Below are 18,165 nucleotides of genomic sequence, written 5' to 3'. Positions count from 1 at the left end.
CCAATTCCTTTTTCGACCCCACTATCCCACGATGATGTCGTTTATGGTACTGGTTCTTCTTCATCTTTTTCCTATCCTATTCGTATGGAAGTGCCTACTTATGATGGTTCAAATCATATAATTTTTCCGAATCAATTTTGTCCCACATCGCCGCTTTCTCTATCAAATCTCTTCCTACAAAATTTTCTTCAAACAATTAAGAAAAAAAGGATCAATTTCTCAATTCTTACACTGAACCTATACTCAATGGTCAAAGATCACATACCAATTGAACAACTTCCATCTAGGTTTCACATATCAATTGAAAACAAACAGTGGGCTCCAGGTATTGATCACGTTAGAGTTCATAAACTTCATGAAGATGAACGTTGAAAAGTCAATTTTGCGTGGCATATCTACACTACATGGTTCCATATCGATCACTTAGTTGGCGATGGTTATGCTTATACTTTGGCTATTGATGAAGTATTTTGGATATTTGTTACAATTACTCTTAATTCACACTTGCTCATAGTACTTCACACTTTCTTGAAGATTAAGTGGTTGAGCCTACCGTGGGAAGATGGCGAGATGAACATTATTTATTCACTAAAGTAATTTTGCGAGAATCATTGGCATATGAGTTTGGGTACGAGGTTGACTTGCACATTAGTATCCTTCCATTCCAGTGCAAACTTCGTTCGAAGTGGGAATTACGGATCGCCATGACAAAGTTCATCGTCTGCGGGTGCATCAACTTATTTTCTTCATCGAAATCGGTTCGGGACGAACCTTCTGGGGAACAGGGTGCTGATGCAGGCGCATGACATGTGGGCCCACGTCCACGCGTGCCCACATCCTATTCGGCCATAATAGTAGTTTTAATTAGTATAGGATTAGGAAGTTACTTTAATTTGATATTTCTTTATTTTGAAGTTTCTATGTTTTGAGTATTTTATTATTTTAGGAATCCTAGTTTGAGTCTATCTAGGAAAGTCTATTATCCTATAAAAGGAGGTCTAGTCTATTTTATTATTCAGATTGAAGAGAAAACCAAATCAAAGTTTATAGTTTATTAAGTTTATTCAGTTATTTTACCGTTCTTCCTTTACTTTATTTATCGTTTTTATATTTCCGCTGCGTCTACATCAGATACTTTTTTAAATCTTCTTTTTCTCCATTGGCAAACCTTAATCTGATTTGGATTTCAGTTTGTTCTTGGTGGTTTAGAGAGATTATTTGATTAATGTTTAGATTATTTGATTAATGTTTAGATTATTTGATTAATCTTCTTTTCTTGACAAAGTAGGTTGATTTTTTATGAGATTCTCGAGCTTTTAGTTTGTGTTCATAGTGAATTTGTCTTGATCTAAGTTCCGGAAACTTAGTTGTGGGTTTTGTACTATCTAATAATGAATTGTCTGTAAATGAAGTATGTAAAACAATTAGCTGGTTGACATAATAAAATATAGATTCTCCCTTCACCCTCGGAAAAAGACTTATCCCAATTGATAGAAAACATTCATGCAAGTTATTCCGATCTTAGAATCTAGGTGAGCTCCATCAACTATATTCATTGGTGTTTTTTGTTTTTTTGTTGCATTCATGTTCATTTGGATTTAATGTTGGAAAGCTATAATTCATTTGCTTGAATATGAATTTTGTATGTCTTTACCATTTTGAAATTTTCTTCTTTACTGAATCATTAGAGGTTATCAAATGGAATAGTGGGTCTAATGATGACTTTAGTTTCATCCAAATCTAAAATGAGTATATAGCTATGAGTTTGGAACAAAAGAGTTAAGTTCATTTCTGTAATTAATTAGTAACTGAGTAAATTTTAGTTGAGTATTTCAGGTGTTAGAGAAAACAAAGATAGTAGTGTTGATAACAGAAGGGTTTGAATCTAGATCCCAACCTTTGTTTACTGGTATAAGCATGGCGAAAAGCATTTAAGCACATACGAAGAGGGAGAGTAATCAGCATGCTGTACTGGTTTAGGGTCACTTGACTGTTACTAACATCTATGTGCATAAGCTGTTATGTTAGCTTTTGCTTTTGAACAATTTAAAGAGTAACTTCTTCAATTTGTTACACATCATGTGTTATGTAGGAGGAATTTCATGGAGCATGTTTGAGTAGATAGATCCATGATTTTTTTATGAAGTTTCTTAGTTTTGTACCATGAACCTATGAACACAGGAAAATGAAAAGGTGGAAGCTGGGAGGTACATTCTTTCATGGAGGAACATGTCTTTGAAGAATTGTTATGATTTATAAGTAGTTTTTGTACAATTATAACATGAAAAGAATATATTAGGATGTTCATGTGTGATGGTAATTGATTTGTTGACATTCTCGAGCTACATGAAAACGTACATGGTTAACTTTAATACTCAACCCTATAACGAGTCCGATAGGAAAAACTCTAAAAAACAACAACGATATCAAATTATATATGGTCTCCAAATTTGAGAAGAAAGTATGTTCCACATATTTTTAACTTGAATTTCTTGTGTTTATGAATTTTCGTATGTTGTTCTTGTCTTTTAGTCCCTAAGTATAATAAATTCAAGTTGCACAACTTCACATCGCAATTTAATTTGTGAGCGTTGATTTTAGATTATCTTTTCGCTTTTTAGATTTATCTTCATTTGAATGGAGGATGGAAAATTGTTCATGGCCTACGAACATGAAATATTTTCATTTTGGCAAAACTGTCATTTTCACTTTAACATATTTACGAGCAATATTAGCACACTCACCGGAGGACAATGAGACTCATGCCTCCATGCTTAACGTAGAGTCAGCCATTGAGATGTGGTCGAGTGAGCGTGTCATTTATAAAAATTCAGAATATGAAGTTCCTTTTTTTGTTGTTGAGAACATGACGTTCCTTTTTTTGTTGTTGAGAATATGAAGTTCCTTGACCTATCTAAACATCGTCTCTCACATTAGAGATAATGTGAGGGGAGTAATGAACATTTGATTTTTTTTTCTGTCGTCGATCTTGTAGTGAAGAATCAATTAGCCCAATTTCTTTATCTTCATATGATAATTGGAATCTGGTTGAAAGCCCAAATCCCTTGATATTAGCGATACTCACGTTAGAAAGCTTTATAGTATATTGAAATCTTGCTTATTGAAAAGAAAAAGGTTCCATATTTCTATTTTTTTTCAATGTTTTATTTTCTCAATAATTTATCCATATTTACTTATTTCACCGTGCCGGAGGCACGGGCAATAACCTAGTATTTTAATAAGTGGACTTTTTATCTTAAAAAATTCTCATAATCCATATGTTGCAAAGAAATTAAGGAGTGCAAGAAAGATAAAGGTGAATTTAATAAGAATATTGTAAGAAAAATGTATATAAAATTGAAAGATGAAAAGGGCATATGAGTAATTAGGGGATACAGATAACTCTACTGGAGGTTAGATTAATACCAGCTAGAAGTCAAACTTGAATTTACAAAACGATATTACAAAAATAAAATCTGATTAGAGTAGGAGTTAAAAAGAAAATTTAAAGTGTCAAATGATAACCACAAAAATTTGGAGCAAAAGCAAATGGGTAATTTTGAAGGAGTTTCCGAAGGTTATCGGCGGTCATTTCTTCATACTCAACCCTCTAATGTTTGCGTTTAGAAGTGCGCTAGTCCCACTTGGAAGGGCGCATTTAAAATCACCAAAACAGATTATGTAAGAAAAACAAAGGAAAAGAGGATGGTGGAGGTTGAACTTAGGATCTGCTCCGTGATAAACACTGCATTACTCAGTGAGCCAAAGATTCTTTACTGCTGAGTTAGTGCAATTACATTTATATAGCTTGGTGCAATTGAGATGTGTTTAAATTGGGGTCGTGAGGGCACGCGCCCCTATAGGCCCCAACGTGGGTCCACCCATATTTCAACGTGTCTCTTACACATGTCATGCAAGTAACTAACCAAAACTTACAACTAAAAATACAAAAACAGAACTGTAAATAAAATAATTTCTTAATCTAATTAGCAAGTGAGACCAAGATGTCCTCATCATATTCTCTCTTATCCAAAGCCCTAAGTTTTGGATTTTCCTCCTAGTGGGGAAACCGAGATGGATTTGATCTTGTAAATCGCATCCGACCCCTCTATGGGGGAAAACTTTCTGTTCTTCGACTATTCCTGTCATTGTTTGATACTTTTATATATCTTCCTCATGGACTAACATAAGTGGGGGGAAAACTTTATTTCCGCTGCGTAGTTGAGCCATGTTTTCCCAACACTAAAGAACAATAAAGACAACTTTTGAACACCATAATATGCTAGTGAATGCGACATATCTCAAATTCATTATACCTGGGGACGGAATCAAGACTAGAAGTCTAGAGGGGTCGTTATTAAACCATATTTCTTCATATTCATTGACTTATATGATAAAATTGACGATTTAAATTTTAAAGCACAATTTAATTCACAACTTGTTGGTCCTAAGAAATGCAGTTGGTCTAATGAACTAAAATAAATAACTTTTTGTTATATTTCATTTGTCCTTTCAAAAAATTTTAAAAATGAAATTTTGCGTCTAAATTTTTACTTGAATAAAAAATCATAATCGAAATATGAAAATTTGTGGGTTTATATGAAATTTTCATTTATTTTAGAATCGAATCATTAGATAAAATTGATTAACTAATTTGTGTCTAATAAAGTACTACATTAAGAAGAAAAATTACAAGAAAAAAATGTAACAACAAGAATTGCTTTTGTTGGGTTCGAACCAAAAACCTTTAAAAGATCAGAAACATTGAGCATGCAAGGGTTCGAACTCGAATCCTTCACAATCACAACTCCCTTCATTACAGTGAGCCATCTTAAGTGGATTTGCAGCCAGCCAAGGGGGGCCATGGCCCCTCTTGGCCTGACTGTAGATCCTTCCCTGAATGTATATCAATCAACTTATTATTCCACTAAAAATGCAACTAAAACAATTTTACAAGAACAAAAAAAAATTAGATGAACCAAAGGAAAATCGATGGGGTCATGGGGAGTAAAGCATTATGTTGATTCCCTCTTAATTATAGACGTGAGATTCGTCTGTTTACAACTTTTTTTTTTTTTTGTTGAAAAGGTATCATATATTAGAAGGAAATAAGAGTTCTATTACAATACATTTTACAAAGAAAATAAGGAACATGTTTCCAAGCTTTCGATCTATTTTTCTTGCGAGCCCATTTTGCCAACTTATCTGCTACTTCATTGAATTTTCTGCTAGTATGAGTGAACTTGACCGTTTCCAATCTGTGTTTAATTTCTGCGATTTTGTTCAGATGCACTTGAGATTGCCAATTGGTATTGTTCTTTCCGTGTTGGAGGAAGTTTATAATATTCATGTTGTCGCTTTCAATTATGATTTGTTTATATTCATGAGATTCTGCCCATTTTATTCCTTGAAGGATTGCAATTGCCTCACCTTCCTCTGCGTTTCTGCTTCTAGCAGTGAAAGTTGCCGCTTCAATCAGTTTGGATTCATTGTCATGGATGACTAGACTGATACCTGTTATATGCTGTATATCTACAAACGAGGCATCGACGTTAATTTTGACGAAAGGCGGATTTGGGGGGACCCATTTGCCTTGTTCTGTTTTGTTCTCTGGTTTGTGTTCCTTTTGCACCTGAGGGTATGTCGTAATGATCGAGATCATATGGTCCAGTTTGTTGATTTCGTGTTGGAAGCAATGGTCACATCTAATTTTCCATATGTTCCACGTAATGGTGGCAAAGTGGATATTATTTACCGTTTGGTCTGCCATATTATCGTTTTCCCAGGAGAAGATCCAGTCTCTAACTGAAGAGATGTTTTCAGAGATAATATTAAAATAGAACCAAATATTTTTTGCAATAGGGCAGTGTATCATGTTCAATGGTTTCCGCTTCATTACAGTTAGGGCAATTGTGATTGATATTAGTGTATTTCCCGATTCTATCCCTGGTGGGGATCGCATTATTACAAATTTTCCAAATGAAGATTTGAACTCTGGGTACCACTGGAAGGGACCAAATGAAGTTCCAGTTGGGGGACCAGGGCTGGGGGGAGTTCATGCTGAGCCTCAGATGTTTATACATCGATTTGACACTGAATTTGCCGTTATTCGTGAGGGACCATTTTCTTTGGTCTTCACTGTCCGTCCTAATTGGGATGGTAAGTATATTATTTTTAGTCTCATTATCAAATTCTTGGGTTAGTAAATGTTCGTCCCATTTTCCGTGGTTAATGAGCTGTGCCACCTTGGTAAGGTTAGAGTTTATGTTATGTGGTACCGACGGGATATAGGGAATCCAGTTATCAGTCCAAATATTAATGCTCTTCCCATTATGTACTTCCCAGATGGTGAAGTTCTCAATCATTTTGAGGTTTCTATTGATGTTCTTCCATATCCATGAATGATACGGTTTTGTCGGTCCCGGGTTATCCGATCTATCAAAATATTTGGCTTTTAATAGTTTGACCCACATTGATTCCGGTTCAGTTTGGATTCTCCAAGCTAGTTTGCTTAACATAGCTTGGTTGTCCACCTCGGTGGAGTGAATACCCAGACCACCCATGGATTTGGGAAGGCATATGGAGGACCAGGATTTGGTGCATATACCTTTGGACTTACCCCACCAGAACGACTTTTGTAAAGCCGTAATGCTCTTGCATGTGCCCTTAGGAAGGGCAAAGCATTGCATTTGGTATCGGGGTACGGCCGCTGCTATAGTCGAAATGACTATCGTGCGGCCTGCTTGAGATAAAAAGCTGTGGTTCCAGTTATCTAGTTTCCTTTTAACTTTAAGTAGGATGTCATTAAATATTTGCTTTTTGTTAGCGCCTATGAAAAGTTGTGCACCTAGGTATTTTTCGGAAGTGGAGGCGTATTTGACCTTCAGAGCCCGCATTATCATGCGTTTGAATTTAGGATGAGAGTTTTTAGAGTAAAAGATGTTAGACTTAGCGTAGTTGATCATCTGACCCGAGGCCTCGCAAAAGATCTTAAGGATCGACTTAAGGGAGTGGATATTATCCAGCGAGTTGCGGCCAAAGATGATGCAGTCGTCAGCGAAAAGAAGATGAGAGATAGAAAGGTTAGGATCTTTGGTAGGGAATCCTATGAAGTTCTCCTTATCTTGTTCCTGTATCAGGAGTCTGCTAAGCCCCTCCATTGCTAGGGTGAATAAGAATGGGGATAGGGGGTCCCCCTGTCTGATTCCTCTAGAAGGATGGAAAAGCGGTCCTGGGCGACCGTTGACTAAAACCGCCATCGAGGAAGTGGTAATACATTGGGTTATCATTTTGATCCAATGGTCCGAATATCCCAATTTAGCCATGATACCCGTGAGGAAGTTCCACTCGATCCTATCAAATGCCTTTGACATGTCCAGCTTGAGACCAAAGTAGCCTGTCGCTCCTCTCATATTTTTGAAGGAGTGGATGATTTCCTGCCCCATTACGATATTGTCCGATATTTGCCTACCGGGGACAAAAGCTGCCTGAAAAGGGGATATGATGTCATGTAACGTATTTTTGAATCTATTGGCCAAGATTTTCGTGATGATTTTATATGTTGTGTTCAAAAGACTGATAGGTCTGAAATCTGCTGGGGATTGGGGGGTAGTGGTTTTTGGTATAAGGCAGATGTGGGTATGATTAGTGTTCTGTGGGAGCTCCGCTTCCACAAAGAAATCTTGAACTAACTTGTAGATATTGGGACTGACAGTATCCCAGTTAGATTGAAAGAAGAATGGAGGGTAACCATCTGGCCCCGGGGCAGCTTCTTTTTTAAGGCTTTTAATAGCACTGTTAATCTCTTCCTGATCTGGAGTGCGGGAGAGATCTATGTTTTGCTCCTGAGTTATAGAAGTCTGGAAAAGATTAAGGATGTCCTGATTATCATTGCTGCCTTGAGACGTGCTAATATTTAGGAGGTGAGAAGTGAATGTAGCTTGGATATTATCTAAGCCTTCTTGCCAGTCACCATTGGAGTCTTTTATGGCTGAGATTTTATTTATTCTGTTCCGTTGAATGGCCTGAGAGTGAAAGTATTTAGTGTTTTTGTCTCCTACTGTGATAAAGTTATTCCTAGATTTTTCTTTCCAAAGAGATTCTTGGAGATTATAAAGTTCTTCCAGTTGCTTGTGAATGGCGTGGTATTCTTGTTTTGTTTTTATGTTATTCAATTTGGTTGTTAGGTTTTTAATGTTGTTTTCTATATTGCCAAAGACTGTCTTGTTCCATTTCGTGAGGTGTCTACTTAGAGTTTTAAGATTTACTTGGATGTTGTTGTGAGATGTCCATTTGTCAGCAATGAACTTGTGACAATCCGGGTGAGACATCCAAGTGCGTAAAAATTTAAACAGTTTAGGTTTGCTGTTGCTAGGGTCTGTATCTTCTAGGAGAATGGGGAGGTGGTCTGATCCAACACTCTCTAAGTGTGTAATGTTCGATTGTTGGTATTTATTAAGCCAGGGGAGGTTGGCGAGAGCTCTGTCCAACCTTTCCTGGATGAAGTTTTCTCCGAATTGTCTGTTGTTCCAGGTGTAGGGGTAGCCCTTAAAACCTATGTCTGTTAAGTTTAGGTTGTTGATTAACGTTTGAATACTATGGCTGCTAGAGTTCATGCCCTGTTTACCTCCTTCTTTGTCCTTGTCATCTAGGATCACATTTAGATCCCCTATAACTAGCCAAGGGGTCGCTTCGTTTATTTTAAGTCTCGCTAAGGTTTTCCAGGGTTTCAGTTTATTATTATTGTACGGGCAGCCATAGAACCCTGTTAAAGTGTAATCAGGATCTAGAGAGTTGTTATAGATATCCATATGAATCATATTTGAGTCTGAGTATGTAATTTTAAGTTTGAGGTTGTGTTTCCAGTACAGAGCTAGACCCCCGGCCTTGTTATTCGGCTCCACGAAGAAGTGATCATATTGTTTATTTATTCTAATGTTTTTATTAATATTGTTTGATTTAGTTTTAGTCTCAGAGATGAAGATAATGTCTGGGTTATGTCTATTAATCATACTCATGAGGTGTTTGCGAGTGTTGAACGAGTTGATACCTCTAATGTTCCAGCTAAGGACACTGGGCCCACACTGTTTGTAGTCATACTGGGCTAGAAATCAGTCACGATGATCCAGTAGAAGGGTGGCCCAGAGCGAATCTAAGGACCCCCCCTTTTCTGAGTCGATAACTCTAAAGGCCCCTCCCTATGATTCAAGCCACGAGAATGGTGTGGGATGAGGGATATAGGGGCACGCCTGATGCTCGGAAGGCCCAGGAGACTACGGAAAAAGACTCGAACCGGAAATAGGGCCTCGACTTCTATTAGAGAGATTGTTTCTAGGGGTCAAGACAGGTGGGTTCTATTTGGGGCTCCTAGATTCTGCTGAAGGGTTGGATATTTGGGCTAGGGTTGAAGGAGGGAAATCTAAAGGCGCTCTCTGCTTAACAGGGAGGGGTTAACACTAGGGATTCCTCTCTAACTCCAATCACTAAGAGACCTAGAGTATTCTCTTACAGTTGAGCAGAGAAACCTAAGAGCGAGAGCCAAAGGAGAATATCTAATAAAAGATTATCCAGTCTCACTAGAAGCTAACTAATATAAGAATAAAGATTATAAGACGAGAAAGAGAAGACAGGAGAAATAAAAACTGAAAAGAAATTACTTACAGTTAGCACCTATAGTGTGCTTAAAACAGCTTAACATACATCATAACTACTAATCAAAATACTTAAACCTATTCTTCTCTCTGCCTATGCTATTGGCAGGGATAATGACTAACTTAAGGATTGAAGATAAAAGATAAACACATGCAAATTACCACAAAAGTATATCAAACTAGCATGAACAGAACTAATAACTACTAATCACCCACAATCCGAAAGACTTGAACCAAGACTGCAGGCTACTCATTGTCTCCATCACTTCTATTTGCCCTGAATTGTCGAGGGGGTTCCAAGAGTTGGTCTGCAAACATGTGCCTTCGACGCTCTTCCTGACTATCTATCGACTCCGGAGGAGGGGTATACCAGCTTGAAGGACCATAGCCAGTGAATGAGGAAGACCCTGATGATTGACTCGAACTCCAACCATGCAGATAACCCGGGACTGAAGAACCTATGCCCAAACTTTGCTCCTTGAGCTTCTTGCTCAGAAATTGATGATGGTCTTCAATTTCTATTTTAACATCCATCAATTTTTCTAAGTCCTTCCTCTTTCCTTTTTGTTTAAAAATCTCATGAGGGGGGACTGTGGGTGGTGGAGCAGTGTTTGGGGGGACGACAGTGAGTGCCCAATTTTCAGATGGACCATGGCCAATGAAATTCACTTCCATTGGGACATTGATATTAGGATCATGCATGGGGAGGCAAGGATTGAGTGGGTGCTCCACTATCCGACACTTGTGACAAATGGCCTTAGGAAACTTTAGATAGCTGAAGTTTATCGGCTTACCTCCATCTGAAAATACCGAGTTGAGAGTGGCTAGCAATGGAGTACGGACGTCGTACATGAACTGGATCCTAAGAGTGGAGTTTGTGACTTTGCTAAAATTCCGAGGCTGAATTTGAAGAATGAAGCCCATACAAGAGAAGATTATGTCTAGGTCATGCTTATTTTGGATAGAAGAGGGTAACCCAGACAGACTACACCACATTGGTTCACTCATCAAACTTGGGACCTCACCTTGGAATGGGAAGTCTACTTCTTGCATTACAATGAGATATCCTCTGATCACCCATGGTCGACCTTGGTTTATCTCATTGAGAGCTATGAGGTTCCTGGGTTTGATTAAGAAATGATTGGGTCCTGTAGAGGAAGGAGTGATTCTACTCTCTCTGAAGAATCTCGACTGTGTTACGTAGTCTGTAGTCATATCCTTGTGATTAAGAAATCATAAAGGCACAACAATTGTATATTGGCACCACCATCATCTTCCTTATGAAGTTGCACACGTGTCCTCATACCGAGATTCTGTTACGTAGTCTGTAGTCATATCCTACACCTTCCACAGTGTTTGGACATCGAAGACTAATTAATACTGAACCCACATTACATAGACTTGGAAGTGTTAGAGGCTCTATTCAGTGGATACCCTAAAACATCAAGAGCTCTATAGTTTATGTGAACAGAAAAGTCAAAATCTTGTCGTGAATGCAATCGATAATATAACTTAGTTATTTTACCTTCCTATTGTATGGTATGACTGTCCGAAAATGAAATATTAGGGGATACCGCCCCAAGTCCACTCGGCCAACCGAGTGGGCCATCTTGTGTACATAATGGAAACTTCCATAATATATATTCCTAGTATCTTTAGTCATAGAAACAATATATTTAGAATAGGAAACCCTCTATTCATTGTAACCCTATATATACTACTTGTGTAAACTTCATTATTCATCAATACAAAGAGAATACAATTGTTAACTGTAACTAACCAACTCTTTGTACTTGATCTCTTCCATCTCTATCTCTCCTCCACGATTTCTCTATCTCTCTCACTCTCGGCTTCCAACCGAGTCAAGCTCTCTCCCTCACTCGATCTCTCTATCTCTCGGCCTCAACCGAGTCGAGCTCTCTCTCTCACTCGATCTCTCTATCTCTCGGCCTCAACCGAGATCATCGTTGTCAGAGGTTGATACCTCTTCACATGGTATAAGAGCTAGTTATTTTTTTTTCTCATCATGTCTACCAACGATTCTGAAACCGTTGTTACTTCTCAACCAACTCCTGGTGGTCCATTCGATGTTCACCATTCGGATTCTCCTACTACTGTCCTTATCACACCACTTCTTACGGGTGATAACTATTCTTCATGGTCTCGAGGAATGATCAAGGCTCTTCGGGCAAAGGACAAGTTAGGTTTTGTTGACGGAACTATCCCAAAACCTACCGATCCTATTGAATTACATGTTTGGAGTCGTTGCAACGACTTAGTTTCAAGTTGGCTCGTCAACTCCGTTGACCCTTCTCTTCGTTCATCAATTCTTTATGATGACAATGCTTATGATGTTTGGAAAGATCTCCATGACCGGTTTTATCAAACCAATGCTCCGAAGGTTTTTCAACTCAAACGGGCTATTTCCTCACTCAAGCAAAGTGGTTCCGATGTCTCCACTTATTTCACTAATCTAAAATCTCTCCAAGATGAATTGAATTCTCTCATGACTACTGAAACATGTATTTGCGGACATGCAAGATCTCTTCTTGATCGTACTAATCAAGATAGAGCTATGGAATTCCTTCAAGGTCTTGACGACCGGTTTTCGGCTATTCGAAGCCAAATCTTATTAATGGACCCTTTTCCATCCATCCTCCGTATTCATTCCCTTGTTAAGCAAGAAGAAATTCAGCAAAGTTTATTAAACACCATTAACAACAATGAAGCTGCTACTCTTGCCGTCGGCTCCCATGACAATGGACGTTCCTCTTTTGATCGATCGGATAAACAACGCCCAAAACGTCCTCGCCCGTTTTGTGATCATTGCAAAATCCATGGACATACTATATCAACATGTTATCAACTCCATGGTTATCCACCTCAATCCGGTGATCGTCCTCGTACCCGAAACCGAACGGGTCCTCTAGCCGCCGCCGTTCAAGACCAATCCGGCAACTCGACTCCAAACGTCTCCTCTCTCACCGCCGATCAATTCAAATCGCTCATTGCTCTCTTGGATCAACAAAAGCAATCGGCTAATCCGGTCGACTCTCCTCGAATTAATCTCACGGGTACGTTTTCTTCTTCCTTTTCTCCTCCTTGGGTTATAGACTCCGGTGCCGCGAAACACATATGTTCGACACTTACTCGTTTTTCTACGTATTCAAGCGCTCCTCCTAACCTTTTTGTTAGATTACCGGATGGTTCTCGAGTCCGTGTTCTCCATATAGGATCAATTTTTTTTTCTAATGATTTATTTTTACAAGATGTGTTACATATCCCATCTTTTCAAGTCAATCTTATCTCAATTTCTCAACTATCTAAATCTCTACAATGCACCATCTTATTTGACTCTGACTTATGTATCTTTCAGGACAGAAGGACGAGGAAAACGATTGGGCATGGTAGTCTTCACGACGATCTCTATTTCCTTCGCACGGAGCGTCCAGTTTTTTCAATTACTAGTTTGGATAGTAGTCCTAGTAGTATTTCATCTAATTTATGGCATTGGCGTCTTGGCCACCCATCTATGTCTCGTCTTCAATATTTTATTTCTCGCATTCCATGTATGAATTCTATTAATATTAATAATAAAGTGCCGTGCGATGTTTGTCCCCGTTCTAAACAAACCCGTTTACCGTTTCCATCTCATAATTCAACTTCCGCTAATTCTTTTGATTTAATTCATGCCGATGTTTGGGGACCTTTTCCGGTTCCCTCAACTACCGGCTGTCGATATTTTCTTACCCTCGTAGACGATTTCTCTCGTTGTACGTGGATTTTCCTCATGTGTTCAAAATCCGACACATTCAAAATAATAACAAATTTTTTCAATTACGTCTCCACCCAATTTAATACTAAAATCAAAGTATTCCGTTCAGACAACGGTACTGAATTCATGAATAATCACTTACAATCTTGGTTCCTTTCCAAAGGAGTTATTCACCAAAGAAGTTGTACCCATACACCTCAACAAAATGGGGTGGTGGAAAGAAAACATCGCCACATTCTTGAAGTGGCTCGTTCGATCCGTTTACAGGCTCATCTTCCTCTCTCTTTTTGGGGAGAGTGTGTCTTAACTGCAGTCTATTTAATCAATAAACTGCCTACTCCAATCCTTCGTGGCCTTTCCCCACATGAAGTCTTAATGGGTTCTCCACCCGATCTTTCACACTTACGTGTGTTTGGGTGTCTCTGTTATGCCCGTATCCCGTTAGTCAAAACAAAAATGGATCCCCGTGCTTCCGCCGGTATATTTCTTGGTTACCCTAATGGTCAAAAGGGATACCGTGTATATGACCTTCATTCTCGTCGAATTTATACATCTCGGGATGTCATATTTCATGAAACAAGATTTCCGATGTCTCGGCCATTAACCTCCCTCTCACCGTCGACCGATTCACTTCGTCACTTCATCTCCATTCCGGACGATGGTTCGTTCACATTTCCGGCTATCCCGCCTTCGGTCCCATCGGTGATTACCGATTCCAATTCCCCGATCGGCCAACCGACAGAGGTGACTCCATCACCTCCTTTGTCAAATCCTATGGTGGTGCCTATAGCACCACCCGATTCATCTCCCTCGGCTCAAACCGAGACTTCATCGGCTACACCGGAAGTCTCGGTTCAACGCGAGACTTCATCGGCTACACCGGAAGCACCAGTGGAGGTCGCCGAACCATCTCCCATCATCGTGGAACGACCTACCCGTCAACATCGTCCGCCAAGACATTTAAAGGACTATGTTTGTTCCGCTCCATCCGTCAACATCAAGTATCCAATCGAGAACTATTTTTCTATCAATTCTTTCTCAACGTCTCATCAAATTTTTCTCTCTTCCGTCTTATCCACGGTTGAACCTACTTCTTTCACTCAAGCCATGAAATCTCCTCATTGGCGAGAAGCTATGTCCAAAGAAATCTCCGCTTTGGAAGCTAACAATACATGGTCCATCGTTCCCCTACCCCCAGGAAAACGCCCAATTGGTTGCAAATGGGTATATAAAGTAAAATTCAAGTCTGATGGCTCTATCGAGCGCTTTAAGGCTCGCCTTGTCGCCAAAGGCTACACTCAAGTTGAAGGCTTAGACTATACCGATACATTTGCCCCGGTAGCTAAGCTAGCAACTGTTCGGGTCTTTCTTTCCATTGCAGCCATCAAAGGGTGGTCACTCCACCAACTTGATGTCAATAATGCCTTCCTTCAGGGTGACTTGAATGAAGAGGTCTATATGAAACTTCCTCCCGGATTCTCCACTCAGGGGGAGTCCAAAGTCTGTCGTCTACAAAAATCGCTCTATGGCCTTAAACAGGCATCTAGACAATGGTTTTCCAAATTTTCCTCAGTCCTCTTAGATAAAGGCTTTTCTCAATCCAAAAGTGATTACTCCCTATTCACATATTCTTCGAAATCCACGCAAATATTCGTTCTCGTCTACGTCGACGACATCATCATTACAGGAAATAACGAAGTTGCCATTTCCAAACTCAAGTCCTTCCTTGACCATACATTCTCCCTCAAAGATTTGGGACGATTACAATACTTCCTCGGTATCGAAGTTTCCCGTTCTTCCAAAGGCATATTTCTTGGTCAACGCAAATATGCCCTTGACATTATCAAAGATTCCGGACTCACCGCTTCTCGTCCCTCGGATTTTCCTATGGAACAAAAATTGCGTCTAAGTCCCACTGATGGAGTTCCTTTAAAGGATCCTTCAGTCTACCGTCGACTAATCGGTCGACTCATCTATCTCACCGTTACACGGCCCGATATCTCCTATGCGGTAAATAATTTGAGTCAATTTATGCAGACTCCAAGTCAAGTCCACTTAGATGCTGCTCATCGTGTGGTCCGTTATCTCAAAGGTTCCCTTAATAATGGAATTTTTTTATCCGCTGACAGCTCTCTTCACATCACAGGCTACTGTGATTCTGATTGGGCTGGTTGCCCAACTACTCGCCGCTCTACCACCGGCTACTTTACCATGCTTGGTTCAAGTCCATTATCATGGAAATCCAAGAAGCAACATACGGTTGCTAAATCTTCTGCTGAAGCAGAATATCGTGCTCTCGCCTTTCTCACTTGTGAGCTCCAATGGCTCAAATATCTCTTACTCGATTTTGGCACCGACCATTCTAGCCCGATGACAGTTTACTGTGACAATCGGGCGGCCCTCCACATTGCAGACAATCCGGTCTTCCATGAACGCACCAAGCACATCGAAATCGACTGCCACATTGTTCGCGAGAAGATCAAAGATAATATAATTGCCACACGCTTCACATCTTCAGACAATCAGCTTGCCGACATATTCACAAAACCTTTAGGAGCTGACTCATTCAAGACTATTATTGGCAAGTTGGGCATTACTTCGATTACTGCTCCAACTTGAGGGGGAGTATTAGGGGATACCGCCCCAAGTCCACTCGGCCAACCGAGTGGGCCATCTTGTGTACATAATGGAAACTTCCATAATATATATTCCTAGTATCTTTAGTCATAGAAACAATATATTTAGAATAGGAAACCCTATATTCATTGTAACCCTATATATACTACTTGTGTAAACTTCATTATTCATCAATACAAAGAGAATACAATTGTTAACTGTAACTAACCAACTCTTTGTACTTGATCTCTTCCATCTCTATCTCTCCTCCACGATTTCTCTATCTCTCTCACTCTCGGCTTCCAACCGAGTCAAGCTCTCTCCCTCACTCGATCTCTCTATCTCTCGGCCTCAACCGAGTCGAGCTCTCTCGCTCACTCGATCTCTCTATCTCTCGGCCTCAACCGAGATCATCGTTGTCAGAGGTTGATACCTCTTCACACGTGTCCTCATACCGAGATTCTGTTACGTAGTCTGTAGTCATATCCTACACCTTCCACAGTGTTTGGACATCGAAGACTAATTAATACTGAACCCACATTACATAGACTTGGAAGTGTTAGAGGCTCTATTCAGTGGATACCCTAAAACATCAAGAGCTCTATAGTTTATGTGAACAGAAAAGTCAAAATCTTGTCGTGTATGCAATCGATAATATAACTTAGTTATTTTACCTTCCTATTGTATGGTATGACTGTCCGAAAATGAAATATTAGACAAAGTGAAAGGTACACAATTCTGGTAAGAAAAAAAGAACTTACCAATTCTGCAGATCATTGTATTCTGCTATTTCCTCACATTGGTGGAATGTTAGATCATCCACCTGGCCCGTAAGGAAGTGTAGACACCAGCACCTGTATGACCCAGGAATAAAAGCCTCCACTTTGTTATAATCTCACCAGTACGGACAGGGACAAGAGCACTAGGTGCAGGTCTTACTGTTAAAATGGTATGAACGAAAAAAATGCTTAAAAAGGTGAATTAATGTAAATATATCAACTAAATAACTAGATTACAACTTGAATGAAATCACAATCGCATTTTACGGTTGTCAATGTCTATTAGTTAGTCTAAAAATACATTGGCAATACATTTCATGTGAAGCAAGTCCACCGCCTCGTCTTTGTGCAAATATCCTATATCTAAACAACATATAAGTATATATATATGCCTCTGGTTTATATGCATAAGATACCCATTGCAAGTTGGTCAAACAATTACTGTTTCAATCATGTTCCTATTTGGCGAAATCGGAGGAACAATAACTGATCATCTGGAACTTATGTGTTCAATTGAACAACTAATCAGCCAACAACTGGACTACTAATTGGTAAGTGCATCTATTTCGTAATGCGAAGGACCTAGGTTTGATCCTATGAATGTGAAAATCCAGGAATATTGAACTTGAGTATAAATAAAGTAGTTTATGTGGATTTTAGGCCATTTAATTCGTCGAGATTTAGGCCAGTAGTAATTCGGTAATTATCGTGCTTATCACATCGTATCCATGTATCAATGCCTTTGTAATGACCAATTGTAACCAATACTCAAAAAAAGAATTGAACAACTAATTAAGGATAACACTTTATAACTCTACAAAACGTAATAGTTATCCACCACTTGTTGGCACAAAACACCCTACAATGTCTCCAAATTGGTTAATAGTCCCATTATGAATAAACCAAATGCCAAAATTCACTGATTTTATATGCATAATACAGTTTATTGATCTTTTTCACTTTGTCGTTTGGAGAAGTCTTTTTTTGTTTGATGTCGGGGAAATAATTCCACGGAAATAAAAGAGTTTCATGGAAAGTCTTTCACGGAATTTATTTCATAGAAATAAAAATTCTTTCGTTTGATAGTCATTTATTATCCTGCGAATTACGAACTCTGTTATTTGGTTGACAACTAATTTCTACGAATATAATATTCAATTAATTAAGATTTTTTATTCACTATTTATGTAGTAAAAAATGACACTTTTAACTTTTATGTTGCCAAAATTACATTTTCATCCTTATGTTGTCGAAATTACACTTTTACTCTTATGTTTTCAAAATGATGCCATTTTTACAAGGGTAAAATTGTCATTTTAATGTAAAAGTGTGGAGATGCCATTTT

General features: G+C 38.9%; 1 protein-coding gene across 1 annotated transcript; it reads left to right on the top strand.

The window, feature by feature from the left end:
- The first annotated feature begins 11,676 nt into the window (after positions 1-11,676).
- LOC147564881 (uncharacterized) lies at positions 11,677-13,061 on the top strand. The gene is made up of 2 exons (XM_086642028.1): positions 11,677-12,724; positions 13,027-13,061. The coding sequence occupies exons 1-2, from the start codon at positions 11,677-11,679 to the stop codon at positions 13,059-13,061; spliced, it is 1,083 nt and encodes a 360-aa protein (XP_086498154.1).
- The last annotated feature ends 5,104 nt before the right edge of the window (positions 13,062-18,165 follow it).

The sequence above is a fragment of the Eschscholzia californica genome, unplaced genomic scaffold (genome assembly GCF_041429995.1).
Source record: "Eschscholzia californica isolate CP2 unplaced genomic scaffold, dmEscCali1.0.p SCAF_1, whole genome shotgun sequence".
Taxonomy (NCBI): domain Eukaryota; kingdom Viridiplantae; phylum Streptophyta; class Magnoliopsida; order Ranunculales; family Papaveraceae; genus Eschscholzia; species Eschscholzia californica.
Note: the sequence above shows the minus strand (reverse complement) of the source record. Positions and strands in the feature narration are given on the sequence as shown.